At 43.1% G+C, this 11,969-nt stretch overlaps 1 protein-coding gene across 2 annotated transcripts; it reads right to left on the bottom strand.

The window, feature by feature from the left end:
• Positions 1 to 8,923, bottom strand: hacl1 (2-hydroxyacyl-CoA lyase 1). Of its 2 annotated transcripts, none has more exons than XM_061249942.1 (17): positions 8,823 to 8,923; positions 8,101 to 8,205; positions 7,950 to 7,990; positions 7,155 to 7,235; positions 6,972 to 7,044; positions 6,737 to 6,814; positions 6,077 to 6,171; positions 5,575 to 5,687; positions 4,938 to 5,073; positions 4,578 to 4,683; positions 4,339 to 4,422; positions 4,012 to 4,113; positions 3,720 to 3,874; positions 2,548 to 2,706; positions 2,332 to 2,439; positions 2,036 to 2,222; positions 1 to 344 (listed from the first exon to the last, which is right to left on the bottom strand). In XM_061249942.1, exons 1-17 carry the CDS (start codon positions 8,871 to 8,873, stop codon positions 312 to 314), a joined length of 1,707 nt encoding a protein of 568 aa, XP_061105926.1. In that variant the 5' UTR covers positions 8,874 to 8,923; the 3' UTR covers positions 1 to 311. The 2 variants fall into 2 exon arrangements, with proteins under 2 accessions (XP_061105926.1, XP_061105917.1); XM_061249933.1 differs by lacking the exon at positions 8,823 to 8,923 and adding an exon at positions 8,625 to 8,786.
• Positions 8,924 to 11,969: the final 3,046 nt, after the last annotated feature.

Raw genomic sequence — 11,969 nt, forward strand, 5'->3', positions numbered from 1 at the left:
GAATGTACAAATTTGTGACTTTAATTAAATGGTTAGCACAAATGGCTGGACAAAAATGCATTTCCTAGAAACATACCTCAGCAAATACATCAAATATATTGATTGTAATCTTCTGAAAACAGAATGGCAAGTATTAAAGACAGTTCTTTTACACGTTTGGTGCCAGGGGGCGCACACTGCATGCTGGTGTTCGTAATGATTTTAAGCCAAAAACATGTTATTGAGACATTTGATTACACCCTATCCTGCATAGGTTGCAGTGTGTGAACTCTGCTCCTGGCTTATCCAGCAGAAACCCTCTTCTCCTGCATCTATAAATTGGAGCGGGTCAGCCAGGGAAAGTCCTGAAACACAAAGTGTCACATAAGCCACTTTCACATGTAGAACTGAGAACATTGCTGTGCTAACTGTTTCAGCAATCCAGTGGCTTCTCTTTGTTCAACAACCACAGTGAATAGGGTCAGGATTGTTGTCTGAAGAAGCCCAGTGAGGTATGATTTTGTGAACTTTGGCTCACTAGCCAGAGACACTAGGTATCATTTGCTAAGTACCTTGCTAAATAAAAATATATAAATAATAAAAAAATGATTAGTTTGCTAAATTTAAAAAATCCATCCAAATCCATAGCAGTCCCCCCTATGTCCTGCCACATTATTTATATATATATCTATGGAAACCTTGTGTAATTATAATCAATATCATGAAAAAACCTTTCTTTCTGAAGAAACCAATGAAAAACCTTAAATGCCCTCAGTACGAAATGAGGAGGAGAAGACTCAGAAAAGGCCCAATCAGAGACAGGCTTCTCCATCCACACTTTGAGTGACAGGCGAAACCCAGGCCTTTACGCAGGGGATGGGGCTCAGCTTGCGTGTCCCATGGTTACTATGACATCTGATCCTCCAGCATGTCTGCTTGGGGGTTGCACGGAAACATTGGACATAAACAAAACGAGCCCCCGTCTCCATGACAGAGACCAAAATAACGAAGGCAGGTGCGTGTGAGGTGAAAGGTCTTTGTGCGGAAAACGCCAGCTCCCCACGGTGCACCTGGAGTTGAGGATTACCGCCATGTCGTCTGTCACTCAACTCAGAGTGGACGCAAGTGTACGTGGGCCCTTCCCTAAATCACACATGCCATGCGAGACCACTACTCAGCCCTGCTTTGGCTCAAACAAACTGAAGCATTATCCCAGATACATAATTAATACTGATTGTACATTACTGTGCTCATAGGATATAGAGCAGTATGTTCTAGATGGAGAGAGGTATAGCCAAAGTAAAAGATGAAGATAAAGAAGACAAGAGGGGGATCCAGTCCAGTCCTGAACAGGTTAGTGAATTAATTGTGGTTTCTGGTCTAAGAGCACAACCCCCATAGAACTATAGAAATATGAGATGTAACCTGAGCATTTTAAGAGCCATCTTGCCCCTCCTTTGACTCCTTTGGGATAGCTGTGGTCAATTATGCGCCAAAGGCAGTGTGGTCATTTCTATGCTGATGCAATGTCCAGTGTCTCCCCTGATTGAGGTAAACAACTCAAGGTCACAATCAGCTGACCTCTTAGTCTGTGAGATGATAAAAGCAGTGAGCTCCAGTTATAGAAGTGCAACTCATTCCCAGCAGGCCAGCCTTATATCCCTCTGTTGGTCGAGGCATACGTATTCAGATAACGGTTTACCGATCAAAGAATACACAGCTTTTACATCACAGGAAGTAATTCTACTTATTTGTATTTAACAAAGGGAGATCCTTAAGAATTTGCAAGGAATTCCACATTTGAAAGGAAGCCCTGGGTGAAATGCTAGAGAGAACAGTTGCAAGTTGGGTGAAGGAGAGAGAGAACAGGGTGAAAGGCCCTGGAGCATTTCTTAGGTTAAGGCCATGCTCAAGGCAGGGTTCTTGTTTTGTTTAGGGACTAGTGAACTTCATATCTCCAGATGCAGGTCATCATCCCTACACAGCAGTCAAACATCCTACCACTAGATTAACCTGCCACCCAGTTCTTAGCTGTAGTGGTGGGTCTGTGCCATACCTGTTGTTTCCTGTCGGAGGCAGGGTCGATGAGGACATTAAGGAGGCTGGGCCTCTCGCAGTCTTCCAGACTCAGCTCCAGGGCACTCCTCAGCTCCTCCGGCGTCTGCACCAAGAAACCCTGCCCCCCAAAGGCAGCCATGACCTCATCATAGCGGGCATCAGGCAGCAGCGTAACAGGCGGGGCTCTGTGATAGAAACACAGGTTGAAGGTAGTATTATCTCACAGAATGAATGTAATGTAAAGCTTCATAATTCATAGAGAACACAGTGGAAAGCTTTACTCTCTGCACTCACACAGTGGTCAGGTCACCCATCTTTCCCATTTCTCTCCATGTATCTGCGTCCACACCACTGTATATGCCATTGTTGTTGACTACGATGATGATCACAGGCAGTTTGTATCTGTTAAGACACAATACATTTATGAAACAGTAAGGCAGGGAGGTGGATGGTTGGAGGGGAGATGTGAGAGATAGGAGGTGGGTACAGTGTTGGAGTAGGTGTAGTCACCTGCACATGGTCTCCACCTCCATGCCAGAGAAGCCGAAGGCGCTGTCCCCCTCCACACACACCACCCGCTGGCCATTGCTCCGGTCCCTCTCCAGCATAGCTGCTGCGATGGCAAAGCCAAGACCCACTCCCATGGTTCCAAATGTACCAGCATCCAACCTGCAGAAAGGGCCATCACATGAGAACATGACAACACTGCATCACTGGGAGTCTACCAGCAGTCTCCAAGTCATCTCAGCATGTCCTGTATTTGCCCTTAGTGTAAAATGAGGAAGTTAATACGATGAGTTGGATCTGTTCCACAGATTCACTGAACTTCACTGTACTGTGATCTGGGCACATAGGACCTGATGATTTAAGGTTCAGTGAATCTGCACAGTGTTGTTAAATGACATTGCTGTGGATATAGTGCATTCACGAAACTTAAAACTTAACAAAATGTCCAATTATCTGAGAATCAGGGGTAGACTGGTAGAGGGCTAAAGTGCAGCAGACCATCAAAAAGCAATCTAAAATGGACCCCTTATTAGTTCAATAACAGAGGAGTGGAGATCGCTGCTAACTATGAATATTTATGAGCAGATAAACCCAGAATAAATGTGTGTTCTGTACTGGCTGCTCCTCCTCTTACAAGAATGTACATGTCATGTTTCTGCCATTTGCATATTAATAACTCATGGCAGACAAGAGCACTTCATGGGAGCACAGTGTCTGGTGAGTGAGTGAGCAAGAAACACCCTACTGAACGCAAGTCACTGTTAAACCAATTTATCTTGAATGAAATGAAAGTCAGCAAGCAAACAAAACATCCCCAGGTCTGAGCACCGCTGAGACAAAAAAGAACACGCCAAAGGTAGAGAGGATTGAAGCTGCAGGCTTACAGAGAGCCAACCCACAAAAGGGAATGACGCAAAAAAGGGGCTCCTAATGAAGGCTATGGACAACATGTAGGAGTTACATCTTGTGCGCAAGACCTGTTCTTGCATGTCAGTATGCCTCCACGGTGGTGAGAGGGAACAAGCACAGGTGATAGCAGCCAATGAGGAAGAGCAGTGCTCTCTGCTCCTCCTCCTCCCACTGCACTGAAAACACATTCATCTTCAAATATGAGAGCGACACTATTTTCCTTTACAGGATAGAGCAACAGGGAATCGTTGGCGTGCGGGCCTTGCCTGTGTCGCGGGAGGTAGTTGTGGAGCAGGGTGCGGCCGATGTCCATGGTGTTGGCCCCCTCGCTGACGATGACACAGTTCCGGGGCAGGAGCTGGGCCACATGGTGGAACACCATATAGTAGTTCATGGGGAGGGTCGGCCGCAGAGCCAACCCCTGTGGAGAGAAATACGACCCGGTCAGTTCAGAGAAACCCTGAGTGGAAAATGGGCATGAACACACACAACCTGACAGGCGATAAATACACACTGACATGATGAGAGCAGTGCCATGTGACTGACGCACACACACACCTTGGATATCTCTGCATTGGCAGCCATCTTCTCCCTCAGCGTCTTCCACCAGTCCGTATCAGACGGATATTTCCATACTTCTTTTCGGAAACATTCCAACAGCTGAAAATAAGCACATCTTTCTACAGGAAGTCTACCACCACATACAAAAATACTTTGAAATGTTATGAGTATTTAAAATGAAATGAACACTATGCAAGCTGAAAATACCGCTCAGCTAGCAGGCACCATAAATCTATGTGAAACAGGAAGTGTAGCGCAGACAGAATGAAGAAGAGGATAAGAAGAGGATATGGGAGGCATGCCTGCAGTGATGCTTTACTATACCTGACTGACTACAGCACGGATATCTCCCAGGAGGGCAGCTACAGGTCTGACATTGTTCCCCATCTCCTCAGCACAAAGGTCAACCTGGGGACACAGCACAAACCTACAGTAGACCACAAACTAAACACCAGTGACCTCACAAACAATCCACATGTCGCCATCATACCTGTTGTGGTGTCACCAAATGCCTGAATCACTTCACACCTCAATCAGCTATTTCACAATGAGCTCAGACCTACCTGGATGACCTTCACCTGGGGGTGAAATCGCGGGGGAAGGCCGAAGTGCAGGATCCAGTTGAGTCTTGCACCAAGGAGCACGATGACATCTGCCTGAAGCAGGGCCCTAGTCAGATAGACAGAAAGAGACAGAGAGAGAGACCAAAGGGTGTCAGCCAGGAATATGAAAAAACAATCATTGAGAACAGTGTGAGACACCATGTGGAGAGGGAGAGACATTGCAGTTCCACGATGGAGAGACAGAGGAAGAAAGACGAAAGGTGGGAGCTTCAGAGGAAGAGAACAACACTCACAGAAGAGACATAAATACAGTGTAACAGGTCAGGCAACAGGTCAGTGAGACGGTGACGAGGCACAGACCTGGATCGAGCTGCAGCCACACAGTTAGCGTGGTCATCAGGAAGCACCCCTTTACCCATGGGAGTGGGCAGGAAGGGCAGCCCACACAACTCCACCAGCTCCCTGATCTCTCGTTCTGCCCGTCCATAGGCTGCACCTACAGGACACACACACAAACTCTCAATCCCCTTCACTGTTCTTCTCCCACACCGTATCTCACACTTCTGCTCTTATAAGGTTTGCTGTATACATGCGAGACGTTTGGTACAGTATGGGGCCGAGACTGGAAGAGCCAGTTTTGTGGTGATTTTCTTCTTTTTTTTTGGTTATCCTTCTGGTCCACGCAGCTCCAGAAAGGAAAATGCCACTGACAAGCGGTGGATCTGGCCGGCTGAAAAGCGGCCAGCTCCGAGCGGCAGTCTGAAAAGATGTGGCTGGGTCTTGCCTTATTTTGCCTCGTTTATTTTAGTTTATCGTGTTAGCTTATTATTTTTGCTCTCTCTCTCCATGCAGTAAACAATGGCGAGAAACATGGGAGTACCTCCCAGGAGAGTCACATGGTGTTTGACAATATGTTTATAATATGTTTATATACACCATACATACAAAGTGTGACATTGATCTAGTTAATAATAATAAAAACAAGAGTGATATTTGCCTTTGCCAATGATGAGAAGGGGTCGTTTGGCCTCCCGCAGTACAGAGACTGCCTCTGTAATGGCTGTGGGCTCAGCCAGGCTCACAGGAGGAGGTGGGCAACAGGACACAAATCTGCCACACAGAGATGAGCAGGTGCATGAATCAGCCAAACACACTATGGGAGTAACTGGGCCCATTTCAAACAGAGACAAGCTGTCACAAAAGCACAGGCCTTAAATCTTCTGTCGCCCTGAATAAAATCTCATCGGATCCACAACTCCCAATTAAATAACACCGTGAAGGCATACACATTTTCATTTGTTCATTTAGTAGATGCTCAGATCCAAAACAATTATATATTTTTTCACCTTATGACGGAAAGGAGTACAGTTTATGAATACTAGTCACAGCAACCACAGTGAACATTAGTACATAAATGCGCACTCCAGTAATCAGAACCAATTATCCCCATAGGAATTAGCACCTTGTGCACCTGTGTACAAAATGGCTGTCAGACTGACCTCACTGTGTCTCTGTCCACTCTAGCATTCACCATGTCCCCAGAAATATCAATGTAACAGGACGCAGGACGCCCATATATGCTACTTCGAAGTGCCTGGAAAGAGACGACCACCAAAAGCAGTTCAATTCATGATCACATGATATTCAATATGCATGTCACGATGCTCTACTCCTAACAAAGGGCTTTAAATACAAGGTTCATATATGTGTTTTTGAATACAACGTCACAATGGCACGACTGTTGTTAGTTTCATGTACTTAATGTTATTATTTAAATGATCAAAACAATCAACTATTTTCATTTGTTCTACATACATCCATCCATAGTTATACCTATATAAATTAAGGATACTTGAAAATATATGAGAAAAATGTGATAATGAGCCTTGCTGTCACTTTCTGAGAGTGATAACTGGTTGAGGGTAATCACTGATTAATGTGAATAAAAATAAAAAAATTGCTAGTGCGATGACAATTGGCATACTTCTCAAAGTACAGGTAAATAAAAAAGATCAGCACCTTGGGAGTTTTGAGACTGGCGAGAACACCGAAGGGATGTCTCTCTGATTTATGCTCTGCTGGGTTTTTTGCAATGTAAGATAAGTAGCCTTCACTGTGACCTGTGACAAAGCAATGGTGCATCGATGCTGGCTGCACACCTTTTCGATCACAGAAGGAATGGCCTCCAGGCTGCTGGGTCTGGCAGAAAACTTGCTGTACAATCGACAGGCTTCCACCTTTCAGGTTTGGAAATGTTTGTGGAAAGGTATGTTTAGTGCAATAATTACTATTTTTTATATTTCTTAAAAATGAATATTATGACTATTACTACACCGATCAAAGTATTTATTTTAACATATTCAAAGTATTCATTTGAAAGCACAGGGACTGCACCTGAGGGAACTCCTGAAAGGCACCCATGGTTTCCTGGTTTTGATCCGAAGAGCCTCCGATAACAAGCACAGGCCTGCAGAGAGGAACCAACAGTGGACACTCACTGAGACGCACAGCAGAGGCCTGGAAAAGCTAATAAAGCATGCCCCACCTCGAGGAGAGCAGCTCCTCATAGGACCATACCAGCAATTCACGTTGGCATTGGCCATCCCTCCCAGTGCGTGGATGAGCCCGGGCCCAGACACCACCAGACACACAGCTGGACTGAAGGAGGAAATCAGATGCTGTAATGAGGCACTGCAACATGGGCTGAACATGTGACACACTAACAAACATCAGCCTACAGACGATTTGCACATCTAACAGACGTACACAATTACAGAGAAACTAAGACAGTCACCATCAAGGTACCCACTGTGATAAAGTTCAAAGTACCAATTGCATTCATCAAAAGAGCTCACTGCTGCAACCTCCACGATTAACTTGGGGGAGCATAGACAAGGATATGAAGCGTCTGGTGTCAGCCACTATTTATCACACTGTAGTCTACAAGTTGGGCTCTCACAGACAAAGGAAAACACTTCATGTGCAGCTCAACAGGTGGACTGTGCATGCCTGATTGACCAGTGAGGGTTGCTAGTGTGTGGTGAGACACTGTCATCCCAGCTGAATGAAACCCCCCTTCCTGGGGGAGACAGTAGTGCCAAATGAGCCCTGTGTGGCTGCTGGGCACAGACAGGGCTGATGTGGCCCGGATTCAAAACCAGACCACAGGGCCCATCCATATGCCAAAGATTCATCACACCACCTCATCCGGCTTTGTTCTATGTTGCATCTGATGGTTAGCAAACAGAATATGCACATGACGACATGTAGGCAGGTGTGTACAAATGCACACACACAGTAGGGATTCATTTGAGGAGGAACTTTTCAGGCAAAGTCCTCACAGACACTGCGCACAATGCACTGTTTGCATACCGTCCGGTGAGGTACCCAATTGCTGATGCAGCATAGCAGGCCTGTTAGATGACAAATAAAATGTACACATTTGAACAGCATTAATATTGGTGACCCATTATCAGCCAATGAAAATAAGTGCTGAATGTGTGGAGGAAACACACTGCCTTACCGCCTGCTCATTCCGCATGCCCACGTATTTTATACCTGCAGCTTGAGCAGCCATTGCTACCTCCATGATTGGAACACCAACAATTCCAAACATGTACTCGACATTCTGTAGATAATCAACATGAAAAGGATAATCGTACACAAAACACTGTTCACAAACCAGTGCTTTCACAAACATTTGTCATACACATACACATTGCGTTTCATGTCTGAATCTAGCGTGCCCTGCTGATGCATGTGTTGTTTACTCATATGTGTGTGCACAAAAACAGAGGACAGGTATTGAAACAATTCTGCCTAATACCAGTACCAATAAAAGCCTTTTGTTTTATTTTGACAAGTCATTCAGTGATAATCATTATTTCCGTTAACTATTTTTTCCTCTTGTTTCTACAATATGCACTTGCGTGACCTTTGAAATACATTGACCAAGGACTGACTGCATTCAAGGCAAACATTAATGAGAAGCAATTTGCTAACTTTCACAGAACTTTTAGAGAGTTCGCTAGCCTCTCTTTAATTCACCTCCGCTTCTTGCCAACGATGGGCTATATTTGCAAGGAACTCAGGGACTAAATGACTTGTTACAGAAAATCTGAAATAGGACGCTATCGCTATGTCATGTGTCCTTAAATTCATGCCAGGAGATACATCATGCTCAGCCAAAAATAAGAGAGACCGATCGGCGTTATGCCGCGGATCTGGAAGGACGTTTGCTCTTACTTGATCCCTGAGAGCTTCGGCAATTATTTGTGCCCCTGTTACTTCTTCCATTGCACCCACTACTTTCCGAATTTCACCGAGTTGAAAGGACGACAGAGCGATGACCCATAGAGCGTAGTGGTAAAAACAGGAAATACGGGGAAATGCAACCAATCAGACATTAGCAGTGAGTGATTTTCAACCAATCAGAAATAGAATACAGTCGGCTAGACCTCAGATTCATTAAACGCGTGGATCGGCTAGAACCATGGTAAATGCAATGGATGGAATACGCAATTTATTTGAGCAGCCATGATACAGAAAACTACATATACATATACATATACATATACATACTACATATTAGAGTATTGAGGCTGACAATCCTTAGGCAGCATTAGCTGGCTTAATTTAACGCTGCCGTGCTCCCGATAAGCAAATTTAGAAATGCGATATATTTTTCATATATACATACAAATGTCATTATATCTCATTTGTAATACAATTATGTCGTGAGATTTATTCACAGTTATATAATCTGTTTGAAACGGCACTTTTTAAAAAGATTATAAATTGTTAACTGAAATGCCAGATTGGTTAGATGGCAAAGCAGGACAAGACAACTGAAATCTAACAATGGCTCTACCAGCAGGGGGCAGATGACTCCCACTTGATTAACAGGAGGGTTCTATGATATTTTTGAGGGAAACGGTACAGCTCTTCGGGAATTCCAAATCTGTCCATCCTTTATGCAACTGTGCAAATGTAGGTAGACCCCACAGCACCCTGATTTGTCAAAAGTACACGAATATATTTTCACTGAATAAGGTAGTAGAACTACATATCCAATATATTGACAGTACTGTTGTATAGTAGTTTAATAAATGGTTACACTTGTTAATTACAAAGGCAAGGGGAAAGGGGAGAAAGCACAGTGCACAGTTACCTTCCAAAACAATCTTTCACAAGCAATTGTATAATTTCTACAGATTTATTACTCGGTTATATTTATATGACACTATTCCAGTTTGGTTGTGCAGGTACTGTAGACTGGAATCAAATATAATCTACAGTAATAAGAAGGAATATTTCTCAGATGTGGAAATTGATTGAGTTGATTGAAAAACATGATCATCCCCAGGCTCCTTCTACCATCAATATGACATCTTGCACAATGAAAAATGCACTGTAAACAAAAAACACAGCATTGCCTCTTCTGAGAAAGCAGTGTCAATTTCAACCAGCTTGTTGTGATAGAGGTTATTGTAAAAATGACCGTATAAAGCTCATTTGTTTATCTTTGTTGGCTTATGCAACCTGTGAGTGAGTTGTTCAATCAATCAATTTATTCTGATTATAGATACACATATTTGTTGTCTGGCTAAGTTTCTAATTTCTTAGTTTGTTGTGCAAGAGACACACTTCTATGATTAATTCAAGGCCGGTGTTAATTTACACTGAAAGGGGGTTTCATATTAACAACTGTGACAAACATCTTTTATCAGAGAAAATAGTTCCAAGAAAACAACATGGACAGATGTAGTTTGACTATCTTACAATGTCAGGTTGCATAAATAATGTTTTGTAATGTACAGTGGGATTATGGTATCTATTCATAAATTAATTATATATTGTCTGGGAATTGTGCAACTTTGAATTTGAGTGCTACTGTGTACATTTTGATAGCTTAATCTTGGAAATGTACTGTAGAATGTCTGGGTGGGTTAGTATAATTATAATTTTGTTCATGCAATTACTCTGCACAGTTATATGTCCTATTTATCTGTCACCCTACAAAATAAACTAAGCTATTCTGGAGAGACATCTGACATCTGCATTTGTAAGCTGCAGTTCCTGTTGAATGGAAAGCTTTATACTGATTAAGTGATTGATTTATTTCAAATTGTACATATTCAAAGTGCTTTGTTGGTTTTTCTCAGAATACTGAATATTATGATCTGTTGGAATGGCAATATTTTTCTAAACCTTCTTTGTCAAAGAACTAAATAATGATAACCCAATAATGCGTTTTAATTAGCTTTCATTTTTGGTATCATTATGTTATATTCCATTCCTCCTTCTTTTTTTGATCATTGCACATTTTTCAGTCAGAAGTTTCCACAAACTATACAGAGGCTGTTATAAAAGAAACATATAAATTGTAATAAACAATGTGTCTGGAATGTATTGAGTTCAAGGAGAAAAACCTGGTCAAACACCTAGTACTTTCTTTCAAAGTGCAATCATAACAATATATATGTAGCTAAATGTCTGTGAGCCGGACAGGTATGTTGTATATGTCCAGAATTCACTCAATCTCTTCCAAAATAGGATTTTGAGCTGGGAAAGTGGAGTTCAGGACAGACATTCATTGACGCAAAACTACGAACAATGGAAAGAAAGGTCATTTTCTGTTGAACTTTACCAGTTCTATGAGGTTATTTTGTGTCCAGCAGTCATATCCAAATTCTAACATCCTGTGTGTGTATTGCAACACACAAATATCCACACAGACCAAATATATACACACACACACACAAACACACACTCGCGCACACACACTCCCATGAGGGACCTGCTGGGACTCATTCCATTGCGATTCCATTGCCTCTTGTCTGGCAAGGCATGTGACTTCCATTCCAGAGGTCCATGCAATCGAAAGGCCTCTTCCCTGGGGAGGGCAATGGCCTACCCCTCAGCCTGCTGCTCTGTCCTCTGGTACTTGCCAGATAATTATAAATGTACATTACATCCTGCACAACATGGCCCTGTGCCATCAAAGAGGTTGTAAGCGCAGATCTCTGAATTCTCTGATGCCAAGGAGTCAAGGAGTGTATCTTCTGTAAACTGCGCCTATCTTTCACCAGCACAAGACATGAAGACAAAGACTTGTCTGTGGCATCAGGTGACATTGAGATCAGTAGTGTTGACTACTCCTTTCGCACTGTGGCCAAACTCTGCTGTCTTTTGTGTGCAGAGACATCTCATCCTCTTCCATCCTGCTCTGGCTGCCCCCACCATGGCATTGACTGCTCTCGCAATGGAGAACCGGAGTCTCCTACTATTCCTACTATATAAGAACAAGGGGAAAGAAAATACTAGTTATGCAAGTATGCTATAAGAAAAAAAATCTAATCCATTAAATTACATTGCCTGAATGTGCTGCTG

The sequence above is a fragment of the Conger conger genome, chromosome 1 (assembly GCF_963514075.1).
Source record: "Conger conger chromosome 1, fConCon1.1, whole genome shotgun sequence".
In the NCBI taxonomy this organism is placed as follows: Eukaryota; Metazoa; Chordata; class Actinopteri; order Anguilliformes; family Congridae; genus Conger; species Conger conger.